General features: G+C 41.7%; 2 protein-coding genes across 2 annotated transcripts; both read left to right on the forward strand.

Annotated features, from left to right (window-relative positions):
- Positions 1-2233: 2233 nt before the first annotated feature.
- Positions 2234-5513, forward strand: LOC146389189 (guanine nucleotide-binding protein G(I)/G(S)/G(O) subunit gamma-5). The gene is made up of 3 exons (XM_084926910.1): positions 2234-2404; positions 4086-4212; positions 4335-5513. The coding sequence occupies exons 1-2, from the start codon at positions 2312-2314 to the stop codon at positions 4209-4211; spliced, it is 219 nt and encodes a 72-aa protein (XP_084783036.1). The 5' UTR covers positions 2234-2311; the 3' UTR covers position 4212; positions 4335-5513.
- A 1564-nt stretch (positions 5514-7077) lies between these two features.
- carm1 (coactivator-associated arginine methyltransferase 1) lies at positions 7078-24307 on the forward strand. Its single transcript, XM_084926911.1, has 16 exons — positions 7078-7294; positions 13104-13229; positions 15486-15592; positions 16095-16199; positions 16329-16439; positions 16710-16887; positions 17122-17212; positions 18033-18114; positions 18275-18360; positions 18439-18528; positions 18625-18762; positions 18993-19082; positions 19200-19312; positions 20483-20560; positions 20982-21050; positions 21137-24307. The coding sequence occupies exons 1-16, from the start codon at positions 7153-7155 to the stop codon at positions 21274-21276; spliced, it is 1746 nt and encodes a 581-aa protein (XP_084783037.1). The 5' UTR covers positions 7078-7152; the 3' UTR covers positions 21277-24307.
- Positions 24308-25646: the final 1339 nt, after the last annotated feature.

Below are 25646 nucleotides of genomic sequence, written 5' to 3' on the forward strand. Positions count from 1 at the left end.
TGCTGTTTCCTCAAACTTCGTGAGCGCCTAAAAGAAAAAAAAAGTTCCATTCAGAGGCACTTAGTCCAGCTACAAATCTATATAGTATGAAGAGGAAGTACGTGTTAAATAATAATGGTGAGGATCAGGAAGAGGCAAATTAGTGAAAAATCAGGCACCAAGTATTTAAGAGCCTTCGTTTGAAATTAGTTTAGTTAGATTAATTAATTAGAATAATTTGTGCTTTGTTGTACAGTACTGTACAAAAGTATTGAGTCATATTTTGCTAGGATAATAGGATAGAGGTAAATGGACTGGTACTTACACAGCACCTTTCTACTCGGTTTTAGCACTCAAAGTGGGTTCTACTGCAAATCTCTTTTAGTACTTTGACACACGCATTCATTCAGAATTTTTATCTATACATAAGCACTTTTATCTAATATTCCCACACAAATACACTCAAACTCTGATGGATGCATTCAAAACATTGCTACACCCACTCTAGAACCCGAGCCTCAGGTCCAGGGATGTATTGATAATGTGTCAGTTTATATAGAAATACAGGATATAAGGCAAAAACAGAGTTTGCACAATTCTAATGAGCTTGAAAGTCAGTAAATGCTGATTTTCAGTTATTTTTCAATGCATGCTCTCTGTTTAAGCAGTCTAATGTCAATATGACCTGAAGAAGTCACTCAGATGAGTGACAAAATGTTTCTCCCACTGAAAACGCTACATGTGTATAAGCAGACTCAACTTTCTGGGAGTTTTGCAGGCTCATTGAAAGATATTCCAAAGCCCTTTTTTTTAATGTTGTCAAGCATTTGTTTTGTTCTCTATGAAGATGATCGTACACTGCTTCAGTAATGTTTATATCGAGGTTCTGAAGGAGCCAGTCCATGACTGAGTGCTGCACTTTGTGTTTACTCTGGGAATGTGTTTGAAATTACTGTCATGTTTAAAAATTAGGCTGTTGCTAATCATATGCTTTCCAAATGGTAATGGATGTTGGCTGATGCCAGTTTTCTGTGACCACAATTCCATCTATTTTGATAAGATCCCCAACACCACTAGCTGAAATTCAGCCCCAAACTATGACATAGCCTCCATTGTGTTTTGCACAGAAGACAATCACTGCTGAACCTCACTACTGATGGCCCCTGTACAAACGCTGGGATGATTTGCACCAAAATTTTCAAATTTGGATTCATTGCTACATAAGACCTGTTGCATGTGACTTTCACTGGAAATCCCCTTGTGAGTGCAGAAATACAATTTTATGGTTGTCAAACTGTGTCCCTGCCTCGCCACTGGGAGATGTACTGAGATAGGGAGCGAAACATCCAACGTTGGTAGCCTCCGGCTGATGACCGTGCAGCTGACCCTTCTGCCGCTGGCAGAGCAAGTGCACAGGCTTAGAGCAGGAGAAACATCACGCCTGTAAAAGAATCCGAGCACTCTTGGAAACCAGTGACCTCTTCAAAAGGACAGGTGACAACTGGGAAAGGCTGGTGGATGACTAGGAAAGGCCATCTGCCAGCAGGAAAGACTGCAACAGAAGTGGGTTTCTATTCACCTTACCTCAGGGGCTACATGAAGCCCCATAAAGCACCATTTCTTGACCGCAAATAAGCAGAAAGGAAATCAACCCATGGAGTCTCCGAAAGTGAACAGGTGCTTCAGCTGTGCAGATATCTGGAGGATGTCACAGAGTAAGCTCCACACCCCCTCTATCCCACCTACTGGTTGGGTAAGGAAGAAGACTCATCGAATGGGAAGTCTCCAGCACATTCTGTCAGTGTCCCAGGGAAGCTTCAGGTGGCACTATGATCATGTCCTGCCGAAGACACAGAACCAAAGAGCTAAACACAAAGGCTGGGTCACCAAACCAGGACCATGACAGTGTGTTTTTAAAGATTAAACCTTTTCTATACAATTCGTATTACAATTTCTGTGATGTGTTGTCTTTACTTCCTACATGTGCCTAAAGTCATTTTATTTTTATTTTATTTCACTCTTTTGTTTTATTTAGTCATGGAAGCAGCAACTTTGTAACACTGTCAGAAAACGAAAGTTTATTACTGTGTTATAATGGAGTATTATATATATATATATATATATATATATATATATATATATATATATATATATATATATATATATATATATATATATTTAACTGAATGGTCCAAATACTTTTTCAGTCATGAACACGAACAGGATTTTATTTTGAAAGCTTGGACCGGAAGATGTACTTTCCTACAGCCCAAACTTGGAACATAAGTGCAGTTGTCTACTTGCCCCCTCACTCTGTTACTTGGATTCAATCATGTCGAACAACAGCGCCGCCAACAGCAGTTTAGTCATCGCTCAGAAGGCAGTGAAACAGCTTCGTCTGGAGGCCAGCGTCCGCCGGATAAAGGTAAGCTCACCTCGCTTCACAGCTGAACTCAACACTTTATTACTCCGCTGCCTGCGCGTGACTCCCGCCCTGAAGCACACCCTAAGCTTAACTTGGCGCCCGACGCAGCTAATTAATCTGTCAATTAGCTTCAAAGTGGGAACATTAAAATGCAAAAGTTATTTCAGTGTTTCAATAAGTGTTCTGTGCGTAGAACTAAACTCTGTTTGCTCTTGTTAAAAGTATACAGCCTATACACTCACTAAAATGAATTATTGAATTATTTATTCCTGCATTCACAAAGGACATCAAATGACCTGATATGCACACCACTGCAATAACCTATATTTTATTCATTCCCATGTTAGCCCGTGGAAAGCCATTCACAGTGTCATTTCTTGGTGTGCAGTGGAAATGGTGGCAAAACAGACTTTTCTGTAGGAGCAAACACAGTGGCAGCTTTGTTAATTGTGGTGCTGCGTGACTGGACTGATTGTTGGGTGGCTACTTATTTTAGAACAGAAGTCAGACCAGTTTCAAGTGTGTCTGTGTTTGGTGAATTAAAAAAATCACACAACAGTTTCATTCAGCTGACAAGTTCTTGTAATTTGTTACAGTCCGAAAACCAAAACACACACAGAAGAATTTAATTTGTGATGTTAGTTTTGTACGTTTTGCAACATTTTCTTATGGTTTCTGTGTTAAACTGGGGTATTGGGGACCAAGCACAAGGCTGAGGGGCTCACAGGAAATCCACATGAAACAGGACCTTACACTGTGTCAGAAACAACTTGCAGATGATTTTCAAGCTCATGCAATGGAAACTGGCATCAGTGGTTTTTTTTTACTTTAAATATTTTGATAAGCAAAACAAATGTGGGCAAAATCACAAAGTGTAACATCCAAAATGCATTACACATGGATTTTGCAATCACATGGCACTTGAGGTGCCATGTGATTGGCTGATTAGATATTTGCATTAACAAGCGGTTGAACAGGTATGCTTAGTAAAGTGTGCAATACCTATTTATTGGAAAAGGAAATGACAATTCCATGTCTGTTGACAGCAATGCACAGTACTGTGCAGAAGTCCTGAGCCACCTCTCACTTATTTATATTTGGCTAGGACTTCACTTTTATATAATGCAAAATCAGAGTTTGTAAAATTCTGACAAGCTTGAAAATCAATATTTTATGTGATCACATCTATTCTTCAATACAGTCTGTACATTTTTTTTATTAGTAATCTTCAGGAAAGGTTCTCCAAGATTTTCTAAAAACAGTTCTTCTTTGGATGTTTGCTGGTTTTTGTTCCATTCTCTGTCAGGATGATCCCACATAGCTTCAGTGTGTGTGTGTTTTATTTAGCTATCCTTTTACTGCGTTGGCAGTGTGTTTGGGCTCATTGATCAGTCGCTTTACAAGTGGTACTACATAATAAATCAAAGTCTGGTTTTTACTTTTCTGTGTCCATAATTCTGTTAGTTTTGATACGATTCTCAACACCATTAGATAAATCCAGCCCCAGACTGTGACACGGCCTCCACTGTGTTTACTGTGCTATTTGGGATATGCTAACAAAACAAAAACAACCAAAACTCCACATCACATACTGTGAATATTTCTGAGGAGTTATTGTAGGACTCTTCTTTTAGTTATAGTACTTATAACAGTATTAGTTAACACTAACATTTGCTTTCAGGTTTCTCAGGCTGCTGCAGAACTGAAAAACTTCTGTTTGCAAAATGCCCACAAAGACCCTCTCCTCACCGGGGTGCCCTCCAGTGACAATCCTTTCCGGCCTCCCAAGTCATGTGTCCTCCTCTGAGGTATGAGTTTTTATATATATATTTGTGCTCTTTTAATTTTGGAAATGCTAAACAATAAGCTTGTTATTTATTAGAGCACAAGATGTATCCCTCTGAGCTAAATCTACTTGTTCTCTTTGTAGATCTGTAGAGTGCATTCAGGCAGTCTCCTCATTGTTCTAACGTGGATTTCTGTCATGTGCGGCGCCACTGTTGAAGATAATGAAGACCTAGTCAGTGAAGGAGTTGATTAAATGATAATGATTTCAGGTGAAACATTTAGCCAATCTTATTTTAATTATTTGTGTGTTTCTGCATTCTGCATTTCTGTTTTGAAGACCTGTGGAATAACATTTTTAACAGTTATTATCAGTGGATGTGCAATTGTATTTGGCACTATATAAATAAAATACAACTGAATTAAACCGGATGAAAACTCACACAGCTGAAAACACCATGACTAGAAAATTCCCATGAAAATTACACCTTAAAATACAAACCTAAGCAGATTATTCCCACTTATAGATGTTTCCCAGGATCAAGCAGCAACCTCTAGACATTAGAGTTTAGAGTCTAGACTTTAAAAATCAAGAAACAGAAGTTCCTCTAATGACCACTTGGCTCCAAATGTCATTTAGTTTGATTTAAAACAGAAATAAATGTGTTTACTCAGACTATTTAAACATTTTTTATGTTACTTAACACTACGAGCAGCTAACTGCTAGTGTTGGTAGATAACTTGTCACACTCTCATCCAAATATAACTTCTGTTTCTCAGAAAACTAACAAACCCGCTGAGCAACATCACAGTGGCTCCATTTATCTTTAGTCTATGTCCAGAACAGGTGTAAAACAATCGTTTTAATCTTTATTTCTTTATTTCTATATTAATTTTTTGTCAATTCTTTCAAGCACTAGATGAAAACATTCAATATAACTCAATTTCTGAACAACTGAGTTTGACGCATGTATTCCCATCATCAGTCAGAAGCTGACTGTCTGTAATCATCTATTTTTTACCACTGAAAATGACCACGAGTTAATTCAGATATGAAGGAACTAACTGAGCATAAATGAAGCTCATTGGACATGGAGCGTACTACACAAATGACCAGCCATCAGTTTGTGTCAGAAAGCTCTCTCTAAAATGTATTTGAATTCATATCATAACATAAAGAACAGCAAATGTTTTATGGTGACTTTATTTACAGTGTAATGAAATGTACCAGATATGGGCCCTTGTGTTTTTTACACCTACTGTTGCTTGCACTGTCATTTAATTGCTACTATGCATGTATCACATTAAATTATTACCCTAACAATCTGTATGTACTTTGTTTTCTTTCCGTTTGCTTTCTCCATTTTTTAAAAATGTAATACAAAATGTACAAAAGATATCTTCAAAAAATGAAGATGTACTATTTTTATACATTATTAATAATGTAGTGGTCAGTGTTTAGGATGTGAAAAGCAAATGGCTATCATGGAAATGGGGAAGCGGACGCAAGAGTTAATGAATCACTATCATGAATAGTACTCATCGCCATTGATCGGTGGTCATGACGTTAACAGGCCTAAAACTGAGCCTGTGGCTCCTTGTTAGCCTGTGATGCCTGTTTCACTTACTGTGCATCTGCAGTGTTTAGAAGGTTGGGGAAACCTGCAGTAAGCTGAAACTCAGATGAGTGATGACACGTTTCTCTCACTGAAAACGTGTCCAGATGAGCTGAATCAACTCTCTGGGTTTTACTTACCTAGAATATTGGATTAGAGTTCCGCTGTATGTTTAAGTTGCGCTTCTATCTTTTGAACCAAAGTCTAACTTTATTTTTCTTGTTGCAGGCTCTTCTTGAGAATCTGCATTTCGGATGTTCGAGCAATCACTTCATGCTCCATTGATTAAAAATAAGTGCCTTTTCTGAGAAGTGTTGATGTTGCATTGCTGATGCGTGCTGGGAAATACGTATATTACTTGTAATTCCTGCCCCTGCTCTTGGTCATTTTTGGAAAATACCCATGAATTGGTTAAACTCAACAATGCAACAATTTGTTTTTCAGGGAGTTCATCATGTTTAGAAAGCCAAAGCAAAAAAGTGATGTTCAAATAAAGTACAAGGCCAGGACTTTGGTCTCGAGCAAAGCCTAAAAAATAAAGTTCTGATGGGTTATTTAATTATGAAACAATGTGCCCACTCATATTACCGAATTTCCCAGAGGAATCCACCCGAGGGATTAATAAAGTTCTATCTTCTCTTCTCTTATATGTTGAAAATATGCACTCACACAAATACATCTAGAAGCTGGTCCACTAGAAATGATTGTCTCAGTGGTTTTGTGGTGCGCTGACCCCATACAGTCGGAGAGCACCTGCAGGTAATGGGCTTCTCTCTGTTGCCTGCTTACAGACATTACAGTCGTCTTTATGTTATATTAGTAGGGCTGAATCTGTGTTGAGCTTGTGCTAGTCTAGTTGAAGAAGCTGGTAAGTTTATAACCTGAGCTAGAAAAATGTGTTACTGTCTGTGGTTAATCTCTATGGTGCTGATCAAAGGTTTTGTTTTTACTATTACGGCGTGTGTCTGTGTGTGAGTGAGAGCGGGGTGCAGGTGGTGACGATGGTGGTTAGGGGGAGGGGGTGAGATACCGTGTTTGCTCTTGTGTAACATGGCGATCAAGAGACCCTAAAAACAAATAGCCAGCTGTGGGTTTCGGGCAGAAGTACAGTTTTCGTTTGGTTTTTAATTTTTTTTAATCGTCAATAATAGATATATTTTAATCCCCATGATAAAATTTGATTTCACATGCCGTATTGCGCGATGGTGTTTACGCAATACCCATTTCTAGCCGCCAGGTGGCACTGTTGCAAAGGCTTATCGCGTTGGTGCCCAGTGTGCCTCCAGCAGAGAGCAGTGCTTGGTTGGATGTGAGCGCCACAGATCTGTCTCTACTTCCAGAGCGAAGATGGCGGTCTCGGTATTCCGTGGCGTGCGGCTTCTCTCCATTGGAGACGCGAACGGAGATATACAGCGGCACTCAGAGCAGCAGCCGCTGCGGTTAGAAGTGAAGACATCACAAGATGCTGCCCTCCTCAATCTCTCCAATGGTGAGTTGACCCTTTTCCGCAGTTGCCGCAGATGGTCGGCCTGACTCAACTGCCGCGCCGCTAATGCTATTGCAGCGTTAATGCTTACAGGCTAAACTGCCAGCGTTAGTAGCCGAGAAGCTAACGCATCTTGAGAGACCACGTCGCCACCTCCTGCTTGTCACGAGGAAGCTCTTAAAACCCCGTTTTATCACCGTCCCGTAGGTGTTTTAATGTTGCTAACTTTAAGCTCTCGCCATTCGCACGAGTTCAGTGCTTTGAAGACCACGGGAAACGTATAACGTAACACATGCAACGTAGCTTAAGGGCATCAGTAAGCAGGGTAGCTAAGTAATGTGTACTTTAATGCTAGTTAAACAATGCCACTAGCCTGGCCTCAGCGGTGATGCGCCAACGTCCCGCACATTTGCTTTTTGTGTTTTCTCCCCGTTTCCCCCCTCTTATCTCACCAACGTGTATTTTGTCTCACAAATATGTTCAATATATTCATATGTAAACGAATAGACTTTGTGTTGTCTAGAGACACCCGATGGACGGGTTCGAGTGTTTAGCTCGTGGACTAGCCTTCCCGATTGTTTTGGAGCCCAGAGCAGAGGGCATCACTCCTGACCCGCTCCGGTGTGCTGTAATCCTTGGGGCGACTCGCCGTCATCGCTGCTCTTTATTTTAGCCATCAGCACGTTCCCTTGTAAAACTTGCACTCTGTGTGCTGGTATAAGTTCGTAATGTTTAAGGTGCCAAGACGAAACCGGGCCCTCATTACTTATGCGTTTATCTTTGTTCTCGCTGGAACAATAGCCGGGTCCCGCCGCCTTCTTCCCTCCCGTGTGGAGGCAGCAGCAGAGCCGCTCCGCTCCTCCGCGGCTTTTCTGTTGAATGGGATGTCCCGCTGAAAAGAAACGGCCGCGCTGGACTCGCCTTCTGCTTCACATGCTCAAGTTCAAGAGAAGCACAACTCTGCGCCCAGGTTTCCGTGTATAATATCAGACCGTAGAGCTTTCTTCTAAAAATGATTTTCAGAGAATCCCCCCACGACACAAGTTATACTAACTAACGAGGTTTGCCGCAAATAACTTATGTCATTGATTTTACACACAGTCTGTTTCAAATTGTTGGGCAGTATTGCTGTGTGCGTAACGCAGACCTTTCCGGAGCTGTGTGTAGTCTAGTAAATTTCCACAAGTGATGTCACTTACATTACTAATGGGCCAGGTCTGAAGTCTACCAGCTTTGAAAGAACGACATCTGGGGGTTTGGTTGGAAAGAAGGGCGCTTTACCAATCCTCTCCAGCAGGCTCGTCTCTGCTGGAGACCCTGCACTCATGTGCTCCTCCGATGCTTGGATTTCCTGTATGGTGAAGTCTTCTGCCCTCTTTGCTGGGTTCACGTGATTTAAGTTTAAATGTAAAAAGCACTCGATGTAACAAAGATGTTGTCTTTGTTTGTCTTTGACTTAGAAAGCGTTACAAAAACAAACTCGTATAACAAATTCAGGTCACTATGTGGAAATATTAAATATTAGTAAATAATGGAAAAAGCCTAATGAAATATAACCACTTAATTGTTAGAAAAAATGTCGTTTGATACACACATTAGCACCATTAATAAAACATCTGTCGTCTAGTTGTGTGTGACAGCTCGGGAGCTCCTGTACCAAAACTCCAACAATCTTTCCAAGATGGTTTTTTTTTTTTTTTGGACTTAAGTAGGAATTCATGCCAGTTTTTGGAGATGTGAAGCAGATTTTTCCCTGTAATTTTAGCACCACATGAATGCACCATTACAGGGGAACAACCAAAGACTTTTCAGAGGACTTGTTAGTGAAGTGTCTCTTGTGCTGCGGTAAGCCTTACAATCCCTGTAAGATGTTTTAGAGGGGAGAAGGTCTGTGTCCAGTGTTCATGCTTTACTGAAATACATAAGAATATTGCACTTTTTTTAGACTGCTGTCTCAAATGATATATTTAAAATGTCATAATTAGAAACCTTTAACTTTCATGCTAGTCTGAAAGTCCATATAGATGAAAAAAAAATATAGATAGATAGATAGATATAGACACTGGATGTGCAGTCTGACTGGCTGACCATGCAGTGATGTGCATATTGTGTATTGTCATTTCCTGTCCAGTCAGGTTCATGTATCCATGACGTAAAGCCCCATAAACAATCATCACACTCATCACAGCTGAGCAGGTGCAGGCTCACTGTGGGTGAGGCAGTAAGAGGAGACCTAGAGAGGAAGCAGCTTAGTGAAAACTAAGCAACGTTAATTCTGCTCACAGACAACAGCTGCACACAATCATTTTGTGCGAGTTCCAGATATTGTCAGAACAGAAGGCTCATTTCTTTCACTGAATTAATGAAGGTAACAGTGGAGAAATGTTAGCAGGACGGTGTGAAAGTTATAGAACTTGAGCTCCTTCATATGTTTATGTAACAGAGGCCACCTTATTGAAATTGCTGTCACTGTAAAAATGTAGCCTTTTTCCACTAGTACCTACATGGCTCGACTTTTGCATTGGGTAGCAGTTGCTTTTTTTTGTCTTTCAACTACCTGCACGGCCGGGGTCAACCGATTGGCCCCGGCATCATGAGAGGGACTCCTTCACAAAAATCAAACCGCCATTTTTGAAACCTGGCAATGAGGGGAAACGGCTGGACAACAACCAACACTGTGGTCTGACACAAAGCCATAGACTGAGCAGCAGGTGTACCATCGCCTTGGTGTGGTCCATTGTTGCTTTGTTTGTGTTGCATACAAATGATTTTACAGGAATTTCAGTCATGTTGCTGTGTGACCCCAAACTCATTAGGTGGTACTAGAAAATGACAGTAGTTGAGTAAGTACTAGTAGAAAATGAGCTTTGCTATCTCATGTTGTCATTTAATGGGAAGTTGCATGGATTGTAAAGATGTAGGTCAAGGCTAGCAGAAGCCAGCTCGTAAAAAAAAAGCCTTAATGACATCACAAGTGCACTGGGTCACCTCAACTTGAGGTGACTGAATGTGTGACATTTCAAAAATGATCAGAATCGACACTTTTGTTCACAATATAGGAACTGTGTGATCCATTGATCCCCTACAGTTGGTCAGTGGACTGCCTGGATCATCTGTCTTTGTACTGAGACGGGTAATTTCTCACATTTTTAAAAAAGTATCTTATCATTTGTTTTGTAGTCTAAGTGGTTGAGAAGAGAACTCACTGACATGCTTGGCTGGCTTTTCTCCCAGAAGATGCATGTCTCTAAATCTGAAGTGTCGGTCTCAATCCTTTAATAGATGCTGGATTAGCTCCGCCTGCTTTATGAGTTCACACTGGGCCTGCTGTTTGGCCCTGGAGGAATATTTGCATCGGGCACTTTTACAGAAGCGATTCTGTGGAACTTCCCTATACAGTTTTTTCCTTCCTCCTGACTTTTATTACATGGCCTGTTTTTCATAATGAAATGTGAATGTGAAACCTCAGAAAATAGAAGTTGATGCTTCGGTGTCCTGGTATCCTTTCTGCTGTTGTCAGCATGCAATCATTCATTCTTGCAAAGAGCAAAATATGCCATTGCACTAAACCACTGTTTCATAGCAAAGCAGTTGCTTTTCATTCTGCTCAGTTACCTGAGAAACTGAAAAGAAATGTATTGGGCTCTTCCAGTCTGATGTTTTGACTCGAGGCCCATGAGGGTGCAGGCTGACTGTACCCTGAGGCACTTATAAAATAAAAGACTAAGCGCTCTCAGTATGAAATAAATGTAATGAAAAATGGTCATAATGAACTTTAGTCAGTTATAGTAGAGTATGAGCGTATTATGTTGCTGTATTGATGGAGTATGTTCTGATTTTTAAAATAGCTTTTTGTCTTGGTCGTGTATTTCCTCTGTAACAGTAAACACATTACAGGAGTCTTCACACCTTTACCAGACACTTTTAGTCCTGATAAACTCTAAAACAGCGGTCCCCAACCCCCGGGCCTCGGACCGGTAAAGGTCCGTGAGTCGTTTGGTACCGGGCCGCGAGAGTTGAGGCTCAGGTGTGAAATGTATAGTTTTCAGGGTTTTTATCGGTTTTCAGCATTATTTTGTTATCGTTTTTATCGTTTACTCGGTTTTCCTTGGTCTTTTCACGTGTGTTATGAATAAACCTTCTTTTTTCGGTACCGGTACTAGTTTTATTTTGTTGTATTTATCCGCGACACCTTAAAGGCCGGTCCGTGAAAATATTGTCGGGCATAAACCGGTCCGTGGCGCAAAAAAGGTTGGAGACCGCTGCTCTAAAAGACAGACTATAAATGGACTGAGGCAGAATGCCAGCCCAGCAACAAGAAGGCAATAATCTAGAAACACTTTTATCGTCCACTTTGACCTCAGTGGTAAAGAGTAAGTAAAATCAACTTTTTGACAACTGAAACAAAAGCTCAGAAGGAATTTCCAAATAGAAATCATTGGGTGTTCTTAGGACGCACCAGTTAATTTAACCTGTGCATCTAGGAGCACATCCTAAGAGCTCTGGCTAACGTTAACAAAACCAAAGGCAGCTCAAGCTCACACTTCCTCCCTTATCAGCCCACAGATGGCTACACGCAACCAGGAGAGCTAGTCTCAGTTTTGTTTTTTTCTAGTCTCTTTAGACATTGTCAATAAAGTGTTGGATACAGGTAAAACGTTGCGTTTTAACAATGATGTCAACAAGGTAGTTCCGACTTGTGTTCCGGTTGTTTTGTGTACACATACAAATATACGCAAATCAGTAAATTTCAGCTCTTGCAGAGATCTTCTTGCAGCCTGTTTGAGCCGGACTAAGGAAACTAAGACTGCACTGTATCCAGGTCTGTTCTATCCTCCTTTTCCAATCATTTTAAGTGTGAATCTACTGAGACAAGGTGCCAACACCAGCATTATAGTGCAATAGCAGTGACACAGCATGGGGTGGAACATGCTATATTAACTTTGCTGCATGTAGTACATACTCATCAGGAGAAAGCAAAGAGTCGTGCTAAGATTTATTTATTTCTTAGTTGACTTTTCATCAGCTGTGGCAGAAGAAGTTTTGCTGCCCTCTCGACTGGCTTTAGTGGGCTTCTTATACGATAGAGAGGATGAGCACTGTCCAGTTCTTGAATATTTCATTAAATGGTGTGAGAGAGCAAATCTTGTCCTAAACACCACAATGACTATTGTCCCCGTTAGTTTGGACCTGTTTTTGATGAACAATCCTTTATTTCAAATTTGTGAACATGAGCTGCGCACAGGTTGACAAATTGGTGTCCCCGAAATCATCCCTGAGATGCGAGTGTCTGCATATTGTGCTACATATTGTCTTATTGTTGTGATTGTTTTTATGTGGTGTATACAAATGTCATAGAGACTTGGTGGAGTCATTGTTTACATTTAGGTGGCACGTATCCAACTACTAGCATCTCCTCCTTCATAACCTCCCTAAGTTGTCAGACTGACATGTGTCTCTTGCTCTCAGACGTGCCTGTGATTGCCACAGTAGGGAACATAAATATATGCCATTGTTATAGCAATCATATCGGACTTATTTATACAGCGTAAAAATCTACATTGGTATTATCCCAGATGATATGTGGTACAGGCCTCCTGGTCATTAATAACATGAGACATTTGGGATATCAGCTGTGGTCATTGTGCTTTCTTCTGCTACCCTCCTTCAGCACTCTGGCACTCACATGCTGTGATCTCAGCCCTCGCTGGTTTTAACCACCAGCAGAGTTTAAGCAGCATCACCTCGCTGCTTGTTTATATTTTGGTAAAGATGAGTATAAACTCTTTGTTCTCTCTCCCTTTCTTTCTAGGAGACGAGGCGAGTGTGTTCAAATGTTCGGTTTCCAGGGAGACCGAGTGCAGTCGCGTGGGGAAGCAGTCATTCATCATCACATTGGGCTGTAACAGTGTGCTGCTGCAGTTCTCCTCACCTACAGGTAAACACACAGGCAGCTGTGGCTCAGGAGGTACAGCGGGTTGTCTACCAGTTGGAAAGTTGGTTGGTTGATCCCAGGCTGCTCCAGTTGGCATGTGAAAATGTCCTCGGGCACAATCCTGAACCCTGAGCTGTCCCCACTGCATTAATACTTAGTAATAGAAGTAGTGCGTGAGTGTGAGTAAGTGAATGAAGCTTGTAGTAGAGTAGAAACGTGCAATATAAGTACCGTTCACCCCACCACAGTAAGACTGTTACACGTTGCATTTTATACAAGTTTGGAGTCAAGAATATGTCAACTCTCTGAAAGGGTTTTTTGTGTCTGTGGAGTTTTATGGAGCTGATGATGGTGAGCTGTGTTTCTGGGGTGTGGTGCAGCTTGTTAACAACAAAGTCAAATACTCATCTCATGACAGCCTGCTTTTATTACCTGCAGGACACTGTTTACAGTTTGCACTGAGTCAGCGGTGTGTTCAGGAACAGTGCAGTAATTTGAGTGTTATTAGTTAAAATAGTGTTTGTTTATCTGTTAAATCAAAATTGTGTCACCATTCCTGGAAAGCTCCTCAGACCTCTGCAGGGAGTGTAGGAGAGTGTCTGTTTCTCTGATGAGCATCAGTAATAAGTGTAGATTCTTGCACCCAAATTTATTCCCTGTTTTATTTTTTTTTTTCTGCAAACAGTTTTACAACAAGTATATTTTTCTGTAAACATTAATATATGATCCTAAAGCAGGACAACTATACTGTCCTTGCTGACCTCATATCAGATGTGTACATAGACAAAGCCTTGGTTTGAATTCTCTTTATTTTTATTTGTTACTCAAACCCTTAAACACCCCCCAGTCTGCAACTGAAAGAATAAAAACTAAAGATGCCTTTTAATGAAATACTCATTAGATCCGATTGTCCCACATTTCATTCGTTGTGATATTCATATCAAGTTAACTTAATTAGTCAGTATTTTTGCCAGGTTTCTTTCCACGCTTCAAACAGGCTAATCTTTGTTGATATTGGAGGTCTTTATCAGTCTTAGTCAAACGCTTAAAAGACACAATATTTACAATATTACTATAGACACACACACATACATGTTTTCATATCTCAGTGAGGACATCTCATTGACATCATGCTTTCCCTAGCTGCTTACTTTAACCCCAACCATGAAAATGAATGCCTAATCCTAACCCTCAGCCTAAACGTAACCATAACCTAACTGTAACCCTGACACTAAAACCACATTTTGAGCCTCAAAAATGTTTTCAAACTCACAGGGAAGGGCATTTTGTCCCCATAAGTGACTGTTGGTCCCCACAAATATAGCTGCACGCCCGTTTTCTGTCCTCACAAAGCTGTCTAAACATGTACACGCACACTCACACTCACACAGGGCTGCGTTGTCAGCAGCTGTTACTTTCAGCCTGCTTTATGGATTTAACGGCTTCATATTTTTCCCACAGGCAGTACACTCATCTGTGCTTGTGATTGGCTATACTCTGACAGATACATGTTCAGATGAACGGGGTGCTGTTGGCAAAGATTATATTTAATATAATATACCGCCGTTTGCACGCACACATGCTCACGTGTGCCTGTGCATATGCCCCTTCTCACTACTGCCACAAATCTGATGACATTGGAAAATAGCAGCCACTGCCATCAAGCTGACAGATGCTGAAAAAATGAAGTGGTTTTTGTTTATTTATTAATTTTATTTTATTTGGGAATAAATTGAGATTTAATTCAATTCAATTTTATTTATATAGCGCCAAATCACAACAGCCGCCTCAAGGCGCGCGATTAATTGAGATTTCTGTGTTCACCTTGAACAAAAAGTCGTGTAAATGCACAAATGAAGCAGACAAAGAAGGAAATGTTGTGATTGTTGGATGCATCAGTATTGGTGCATTTTCCATGATATGTGTTAAAAATGCTAATACTGTGTGCACTGAGGAGGAGGTAGACCCACTCATGATTAATGCACCAAAGTATGTGGGACATGGCAGTTTAAAAAAATGATCTATGCTTGTGAAATGCGAACTTAAATCCTAAAACTGTGATATTGAATTACTTAATTATTTAATCATGTATTTGTTACACCTAAGCTGCAGTTGTTGCACACGATTTAATATTGTTTCCCAGCACGAGAGGACAGAAAACCAAACCGTTTACAGCTGACAGCACAGGAAGAGAAAAAGGATTAAACTGCAGTGTAGCTCAACAAAACCAACTTACAGTGTGTTTGTGCTTCGCTTCAGACTTTCAGTCTTTTTATAATGTGCTGAAGAACTGTCGTGGGCATCTTGGAGAGCAATCTGTCTTCAGTGAAAGAACAGAGGAGTCCTCTGCTGTACAGTATTTCCAGGTGACTGTCACACACTCACACACACTCTCACATAATTTTGGGACTCTTGAATTGTCTCCTGACTAATTTGAATCCACATTTCCTTTTAAACACACTGCAGTAATGACGCTTACTTTGTTCTTGGCTGAGTATTTATAGACTGCTCATTACAGGAATATTCAGTCAGAATGAAGCCTGCTTCTGTTTTTTTGGGCACCATCTGAACTACTTTGTGTTTAAAAGTAGCTGCAAGTCAGCTCCAGGAGGAGTTAAAAGGGCTCTGTAGCACTTCTACCTGCAATCATCCATCTGTTGAGAAGCCACTTGGTTTGGTTGCTTACAGATCCCAGCACAAACTTGGGTGCTTTATGTCTGAGCTGTTCCTTTTTATTTATTTATCTTTTTTTAAGAAACTTAAAGAAGATTAACTTTGTTTCTCTTTTTTTTAAAACTGCAAATTGAGCTCAAGTCAAAGTGCCAAAAGTCCAAACTCACGAGCGTGCTTGTGTTTGTGTTTCTGCAGTTTTATGGCTACCTCTCCCAGCAACAGAACATGATGCAGGACTATGTTCGGACAGGGACTTACCAGCGGGCTATTCTCCAGAACCACACTGACTTTAAGGACAAGGTAGCGAGCTGAATATGTGCTATTTGATAAGGCTGACAGATGTTTGAAAACAGCTGGTTTACATTAAGTACAGACTAAAATGTTGTCCTGCTAGCTGTGACTGTGTGCTGTCTGTCCTCTTTTCTCCAGGTGGTGCTGGATGTGGGTTGTGGCTCGGGAATCCTCTCTTTCTTTGCAGCTCAAGCTGGAGCTAGGAAGGTGTACGCTGTAGAGGCCAGCACCATGGCACAGCACGCCGAGGTACACACACAGATTCATGCTGAGATCAGTGACCTACCTCTGATTATGCTTTCACTGGATGCACAGCCCCTCACTGTTTACGATCCATTCTAAACACTATACTAAATGTTTTAAATTCAGGTGACGTTGTTTGAGCTGTGGGAATCTCGCTGTTGCTGAAAATGTAACAGCTATGAGCTCTGGCTGTCTGGACAGTCCACATTAACTTTAGATCAGACAAGCTAAATCCAGCTTTTTGAATGATGATGTGTTTGATGTGTTGTGCTGCAGGTGCTGGTGAACAGCAACCGTCTGGGGGAGCGTGTGGCCGTCATTCCGGGCAAAGTAGAGGAGGTGACGCTGCCGGAGCAAGTTGACATCATCATTTCAGAGCCCATGGGTTACATGCTGTTCAATGAGCGCATGCTGGAGAGCTACCTGCATGCTAAGAAGTTCCTCAAACCTAATGGTGAGTCTTGGAAGAACAAGAGATGTACTTGAAATGTTAGAATGGAGGCTGAGACTGCAGACAGCCACAGATTAGTGACAGTAGCTGCTTCTGGCGAGTTTTGCATGTTGTCAGATATCCACAGGCTTTGGTGTTCCAAATCATTTGATGTCAGTTTAGAAGAATCTTGCACTGTGGTGGAAGATACGTGAACACGAGTTTTGCTTACTGTCTTCATTGGTGCGGCTGTTTCAGGTAAAATGTTCCCCACTATTGGAGATGTCCACCTGGCCCCCTTCACAGATGAGCAGCTGTACATGGAGCAGTTCACCAAAGCCAACTTCTGGTAAGAACAGAACGAGGGAGGGAATGAAGGAGGTTCTCTGGGTCAGCGTCATTGTTTTCTTCATCGGATTCATTTCCCTAAAACGGATTCATTTGGTTAGAAAGCTTTTCTATGCATGAATGTGTTTTTAATGCCTTATCAAATTGAGAAACTCCTTCATGCATCTGAGCTCCAAGTAAAGGCAGTTTTCTTCTTTCTTCTCTGCTGGCAGTTTAACTATTCATTTGTTTCTGTTATGAGAGCGGAGTATTGTTTAAAATGTTGGTCATTACGTTCGAAATCTTAATCATCTTTTTGGGGCTAGTTTGACCGTTTGCATCAGCGAGGGAGTTGGTGCCTCAGCAGCGTGCAAAGGTGTTTATCGCACTCAGAGGTATGAGTCATGCAAACTAGCGTGATAACAGTAGGCATGAATGAGTGTAGGACGCAATCAGAGTCGATGCTAATGTTGTCGAGTTAACGTCAAACCGGTTTCGGCTGTTTAAGAAGCAGTAGAGCCTTGGAGAAACATTTTGTCCCTAAATACAAAATGTACTTGGTTTTTGTTGATTTTGTTTTTTAAATGATGATGTCATGTTGGGCTTGCAGGAGTACTCGCTACCCAAAATGAGCTAATGATTTGATTTTTATTGCTCTTGTTTTGTTACATTCATTGGCATGTGCATTGGTGCATGTGCTTTTTATGACTCAGAATTCAGCTTCATCTTAAAATACACTAAGACTCCTGCAGGGTCAAGTGTGTTGATGAGCCATTTTTATTGCTGAGGCAGGAATCAAGCAATCTAAAAGTGGGAATCTACACTTCTTCCTGTCCCCTCAGGTACCAGCCCTCCTTCCACGGTGTAGACCTCTCTGCCCTGCGGGGGGCAGCAGTGGACGAGTATTTCCGCCAGCCAATTGTGGTAAGTAATGCATGCGTGCATGTGCAGGATTTTAAGATCAGAATTGAACAAACGAGCAAAGCGATCTGACGGTAATATCGACTTCTTAATTGGCTTTTTGTGGGTGCAGTGTTTTGTAGAAATCAGAGTTGTGTGAAAGCAGATTTCTTTCCCCCCACAGGACACGTTTGATATCCGTATTCTGATGGCCAAGTCAGTCAAATACACAGTCAACTTCCTGGAGGCCAAAGAAGAGGATCTTTACAGGTGTGTGTCCAGTTTAATGTGTGTCTGTCATTACTTTAGGAGTGTCTACTAATAAATGATAAATGGTTTTGCTTTCAGGATAGAGATTCCCTTTAAGTTCCACATGATGCATTCGGGCCTGGTGCACGGCCTGGCTTTCTGGTTTGACGTGGCTTTTATTGGATCAGTGTAAGTCAGGAAGTCCGTGTGAGTGTGTTGAAGCTAAAGAAGTTTTGATGTGCGCCAGATTTGTCCTTAAACATCAATCTATTTGTGTTCCTGTAGGATGACAGTGTGGCTATCCACAGCACCCACAGAGCCTCTCACTCACTGGTACCAGGTGCGCTGTCTCCTGCAGTCTCCTCTTTTCACCAAGGCTGGGGACACTTTGTCCGGCACTGCGCTGCTGGTGGCCAACAAGAGGTATGTTCGTATTGATGCAAGAAAACTACAGTTTCATTCACCCAAATCTGTAGAATAAGCTTTGACGTCACAGCAAACCCTGTTGTCATGTTTTGGAAACCTGTTCATTTCCTAGCTGAAGTTGGGCATCAACATGGGAGCGTGCCTTAAGTGGCCACTCCAGGAACCTTGCTTGCATGCTAATCATGTTATTCTGATGATAATTAGTCTTAATATTTACTTCTTAACAGACAAAGCTACGACATCAGTATTGTTGCCCAGGTGGACCAGACAGGATCAAAGTCCAGCAACCTCCTGGACTTGAAGAACCCCTTTTTCAGGTGAGTTTATCCTGACCACAGCAAACACAGCCAATCTGCTTTGCACTACTGACACAGTGTCTGGTGTCGGTGAACAGTCTTCTCTAACTTCTTATATCTATTTTTATCTATGTGCAGGTACACAGGCACTACCCCCAACCCCCCTCCTGGCTCACACTACACCTCCCCGTCTGAGAACATGTGGAACACAGGGGCAGCCTACAGCATGAGTCAGGGGATGGCTGTATCAGGTGAACACACTCAGACACTGCTAGATTAAGTAAATACTTCAGACATGGCGTGGTATGTCCATTCTCCATATCCCAGCTGTCTTAGAGCAGAGGCAGAGTACACCCTGGACAGGTAGCTAGTCTGTCGCAGGGCTAACACAGAGAGACAGACAATCACTCGCACTCACAGGCACACCTGGGCAATTTAGGCCAATTAACCTAACCCCATTAACTGCATATCTTTGGACTGTGGGAGGAGGCCAGAGAGAAACCACGCAAACACGGGGAGAACAAACTGCAAACAGAAAGACCACCGTGCTGCCACACAGAGACCAAAGAACAACAAATATAGTTACCTGTTAGAACAAAGCAGGACTGAGAATTAAATGCATTGGATGGTGCTCACTAATCATGATGACAGCGATGAAGACCAGGAGCTGAAACACGTTGGTCAAGCGATGAAGTTGTTCTGTATAGTAGTGTAGCTGCAGCGGTTCTTCAGATTTGTCCTCTTCTCTGGGCTTCTTGGAAGTAAGTGAAGCGGTTCCACAAACGTCCGCTTTAGTAGCAAAACTCCAATGTAGAAACAGAGGAAAGACTAAATCAGTTCAAACATGAACCAGTGTAAAAACCAGTCTGCATGAATTTATTATAGTAAACATCCCTGAAATTTCATGCACATCTATTCTATAGCTTTATTAGCTCAAGTTTCTGAGAACCTGCGAAGAAGACTGTATATAATGATGGACATAGCCAGGTGTGACTCACTTTGCCCTGGAGCTAGATTGAAGTCCAGAGTTACGTCTTGTAGTCAGCACCAGCTTTTCCAGCTGTAACTGTGCAGATACAAGAGGAAATGCTAGGTTACAGCTAAACTAGCAACATATGCTAATAGACTGTTTGTTTTTAAAGGTTGAATGTTAGTTTAAAACAGTTTGTTCTAAAATATTTATGAGGAATGAACAGCAACAACATCCTGTCTGAAACCGTAAACTTCCAAATGTACAGTGCGGCCCTGCAGTAGAAGGACTTCCTGCCATGGTGCATCACTAACTACTTACCAACTCCGGCATCACATTTTACGATCACTTCCACTCTGGATGTGTTCAGGAACCAACCCCAAAGAGTGTTTTTTTTGACGGTTTATAGTAAATGCTGTTTTTTGGGTTTCTTTGCTGCCTCTTTCTTCAGGGATGCCCGCAGCTTATGACCTCAGCACAGTCATCGGCAGCAGCCCGTCAGTGTCTCACAACAACCTCATCCCCCTGGGTATGAATCTCATCTGAAAATCATCATTTTACTGTTACTGGAGTGCATCTTTAGTCCTCAAAACATTGACATTCCAGCTCATCAAATCACACTTAACTCTTTTAATGCTGTTTTTTCATTTATTTTTTTTAACCCCACTCTGTTGTTTCGGCTCCTCTGAGCAACATCAAAGGGCTTTTAGTTTGAAAACGTTTGAAAGTACTCAGTTATAGTTTAGCTTTTGATTTTAGTGATATTTCTGATGTTTACATCAGAATACAGCTTTTAGTCTGTGTTGGGACCCAAATTACTGCAGATTTTTGTAAAGCAGCTGATGTGGCTCTTTCACAGAAAAGGCATGCGTTTATTGCACTGGTGAAATGGTTTGTCACTCCCGATGCTACTTGGTTTTAACAGTGCTTTCATCTCTGATTGGTCACAGTGAACACAGGGATTGTAAATCATACCCACTCCAGGATGGGCTCAATCATGAGCACAGGAATTGTCCAGGGTAAGCCCACTGGTCCACAAACACAAGTTTACTGTCCAAGTCTTCTCAGTGTGAACGTTGACTGTTATGCTTTGTTTCCAATTTAGGAGCCACTACGGGTCAGTCCGGCCCCAGTAGCAGCGGTACTTACTATCCTGTCACCAACCAGTTCACCATGGGGGGCGCTGCCATCTCCATGGCCTCACCTATGGTCATCCCTAGCAACACCATGCATTATGGCAGTTAAGACGAAGACCTCGCAAAGACCTCCTATGCCCCCGCATGAGAAGAATCCCCCTCCCCCCTTCCCCTCCCCAACCCAGATTGATCACCAACTGCAGCCAAAACCAGTATACCAAAACCAGCTCTGTGCTGGAGATTCCTTTTTGTTCGACACCCTCTTTCTGCTCTGTTGAATCATCGCTAGATGAACGGTTGAAAACTCTCGTTTCCGTCCAGACTCTTGTCTTTCCGAAAGCCGAAGCCTTCCTTTTCCCCCTCCCTCACTGGGACTGTATCATCTGAGATGCACAGCAGTTTATCATCTGACCTCCCTGGGTGTCCACCCTCCTTCAATATGTATTTCAATCCCTCCACCTCCCTTAGTTTCTCTTTATAGCTCATTATTTAGATGTCATGACCCTGCGAGTGTTTGTCTTTCCTCAAGAATCCGCTTGTTGTCAGATACCAGCATCGGTCCGCTCCCGTGGTTCTCCACACCTCCACACCAGTGATGCTGAAGCTTTTCACTTGTGCAGTAGGACACTGTTATCATGATCATCATCACTGCGTCTCTACAGGTGCCACCTTAGCTTTTCATACTGGATCCAGCCATGTTCCCTCCACACTTCCCCAGAGACTGAGCTGTGCCGAATGAAACAGCCCCCTCAAATCATTAAACAAACGGCATCTTGCTTACTCCTACTCATGCAGTTTGGGTTTAGGCGGAGGAGGATGGATCACAAACTGAAGCCATCTACAAGTCTTGGCACCCAGAGGAGTAGAAATATTTTTTTTGTGTTTTGTTGTTTTGTTTTTTTTTTAGTGGCATGGACAGGCTGACCCTCAGAGTTCTGCTTGGAAGCATTGGTGTTGCTCTATCACCTTCCATGCTGAGTCATGATAACGGAGTGTCTCAGTGTCTGCTATAAGTTGCTGTTTGTTGACATCACCAGTCTTTTAAAATGATGGCATTCTCCAATTCAGACAGGTTACCTTTCCGTTAATGTTGTTCAGCGTCTCATTCAGACAAATCCACAATATGTACACAGCGTTGCCCGTATGTGGAGCCAGCACTAATTCTGGTGGAATTTGACCCCATTTCTAAATGTTTAGGTCTCTCTGCTGTTGTCAGTCAGAAGCGAGTCTCCTTTTTGTGTGCGCGCTGCTGTTTAGGACGTTCAGAGTTGTAACCTTGTGTGTTTCTATCAGTAAATGTGACTACACTGAGACTTGTGTGACGATATAAGTGATGCGTAAATGTTACTAGGCCTTATAAGATGACTCACTGTGGTTAATATCTGAACAGGAAACTTGAAGATGCCCTCGGGTTAATGGAAAAGAGCGACTGAATGGTTGGGGCTTTTCAGTAAATGCTCCTGTGTGCGCTGCTTCTCAGTGCTAGCATGATTACTACCATTCATTGCGGCTGCGCGTGCTGTTAGGGTTAGAGTCCTACTTACCCACGGACTCTGAAAGAATGAGTAGCTGAAATATTGGTGTTGCAGACTAAAGTTGGGATGCTAACTTACCTCATCTTTGCATCATACCACTTTGTTCTACTACCTGTTTTTCATATTAAGAAGTAGTAGAACTGTTCAGATTACTGACTCACACCTTCTAAAAACAGTAGGTGTCTTAGATGGATTTAATATCTTTAGGAAAATCACAGGAAAATAAAACTTGAGGAATCGGATGCTTTGACGAGCAGCAGTAGGATGCTGTGTCTGCACAGGACATTTCCAGCTCTGTCCTCATTGTGGCATTGCCGGGTTTGAGCACCGTCCAAAGTGAATACAAAAATTCAACAAGACACCATTAGAGGAGTTGCAGGAAGATTTTTTTTTTTTGTCCAGTCTTTATTTCATGTTATACAACTGAATTTAGCATGAAGTTCACACATTGAAATTCATGTTTTTAAATCAGAGTTTTAAGGCAAATCTGTATTTGAGCTGATGACCTGTTTGATCCTGTAGGGTTCTTCACATTCCAGATGAACATGTTTGTCACCATTGTAAACGGCTTCAGCTCGATATGAAAGGGTTTCTGATCAGTGTGTGAACTGTACGACACTTAAAGTGGTGGTAGTAGTAATAGATGGTCAGGAGATGATAAACTTACAGCAGTTCACTCATCCACATCGATCTGTAATTACGGCCCTGTCATAGTAGTCAGCTTTATTCTTGGCTTGCTTCAGAGTTGTGAATAGTTGAACTTATTGTCGGCCACTTTACAGCACAGAGTTATTTTTGGCTACCACCAAATTTTGGCTTTTGTTGGTCTGTGGTTGCCAAATAGCTGCTAGCTGCTTGCCATGTCTCTTTAGGGAAGATTTGATTGTTTCTCGTACCCAACATGGAAGGTGACGGATCGCACAGTCTGAGAGAAGCTAGAACATTTCAGCCCTGTCAGCCTAAAATATGAAATGCACTTTCTGCTGCTCCTCATGTTTTCTGCACCCAGAAGGTTTTTTTTTTTTTTTAAATCAGAATAAATTGCAGCAGCTTCTTGCCAGTCAGGCATTTGTTGAGCCAGATTGCTTCGGTGCAGTTGGAGGAAGATTTGGAGAATGAACCAGTAAAGACCAATGACCCAGGATGCAGCCAGCTGGCTAGCGGGAAAAGAAAAGCTGTGCCGGACCGGCAACGTCCTAGTTTACATCTTTGTTTCCTTTGCCTGACGCTCCTCCCAACCTCCCTTTGAGACTGTGAGACTGTCACAAGTAGACTTCAATGACAAGGCGAGGGAGAAGGGGCCGGTACGCCTCTCTCCTCGTCTGTTCAATGTGTATGACCTCCAACATATCATTGCCCCAACACACACACCCCTGCCCACACCCCCTTTTTATCAGTCAAGGAAAGAAAGACTGACACATTTATGCATTGCTTCCAGTGTCACAACTATTGGAATTTGAGTTAGTAGGAGTGCTGAGGGGGGGAAAATGTCTGTTTGTAGGAATAACCTTTTTTGTTTTCTTGATTTTTTTTTTCTTTATTTCACAAAAAAAGCAAACAAGGAAAAAAGCGCAAATTAAATGTTGTGGAAATGTTTCAAAACCATCCTGGAGTCAGGTGTTGTAGTACTTTAATTTGTTACCTTCTACTTTGTTAAATAGATTGTGGATACAACAGATGTTTACCATGTTGTAGCTGCTCTATAGCCATCGTGTCTCTTCTGTCATGGATTCATTGCTCTGTGTAGTCATAGTGGCATCCATTTTGACCATGGAAGCGTATGAGGAAGACTCACTGTCATGTTCTCTCATTTGTGTGTTCACCAACTAGTAATAACACCTTTCTCACTGTCTGACATTGACTCGTCTGCTCCAGACACAGTTAAAAGAAGCCACTGTGCTTAAGACTGCTAAGTGATTCCTGCTTTATGGGTACATTAGTCACTGATGTGGCACCTTTTAAACCTTTAAATGACGCCATGAGGCATCTATTATGGAGCAACGCATGGAAACGACTAATATCCAAGGCAAATTGGTAACAGAATATAAAAAGTAACTGATCATAGAATCATGACTTAAGAATAGTATATTCTGGCTTGCTTTCAGGAACAACCATAAGATTGCTGATATGGCTCTGTCTTCATAATTTCCCTGTTTAAAAACGGGCCATGTCACTGCTACTTAATTTGAAAAGGGGTCAGGAGGTAATGCTGAAGACAACTTCGAGGTACTTCCAATGGTATCTGCTGATACTGTGGTCTGAAAGTGGTCGGGCGAAAGCTGAATATTATTGGTCCTAATTGATGATAATTGGCAAAGAAAATGCGGTTTATCCATGATGATGAGTATTATTTACAAAAGAAATAATGGGGGGACTCTTATTGGTTAAGCTATTTTAAACATTTATATTGTCTGTGGGTGTTAAAAACATAGCTGTCATGTCATAAAGGCCTCGATATTTCCACCTTTGCAGTCGAGTGTGTACAAAATCATACGTGAAGAAGGGCGGGCTAACTGTGAAGGTGCATCGCTTGATTGAGTCATTAGCCAATGAGCTTGTAGTTTAATGCCACAGGAAATCCTCCATTTAAAAACATGTTGTGGCCAAGATTTACAAAACAGACTGTTTTTATTCACTGACCCCAAATAAGTGACTCGGCCCATGAACTCCTGGGACACCACAGGAAATCTTTCTGTCACAACCATCCTGGTGCTAGTATGCTAGCAGTTGCTAGCATACTAGCACCTGCTAGCACCATACTAGCATACAGCTGAAAATAACTGTAATGTCAGATTGCTGATATTTATTCACAAAGCTTGGGGGTGCTCATAAAACCCCTAAGGGATTTTTATTTAAATAGAAATAGAATTGTCTTTGTTTTTTGTGATGAATACACAGACCTCATGGGAGACCTTCAGGACAAGTGGTGCCTACAAACCAAACA

This window comes from Perissodus microlepis, chromosome 4, assembly GCF_051167445.1.
Source record: "Perissodus microlepis isolate ML-2025 ecotype Zambia chromosome 4, ASM5116744v1, whole genome shotgun sequence".
Taxonomy (NCBI): domain Eukaryota; kingdom Metazoa; phylum Chordata; class Actinopteri; order Cichliformes; family Cichlidae; genus Perissodus; species Perissodus microlepis.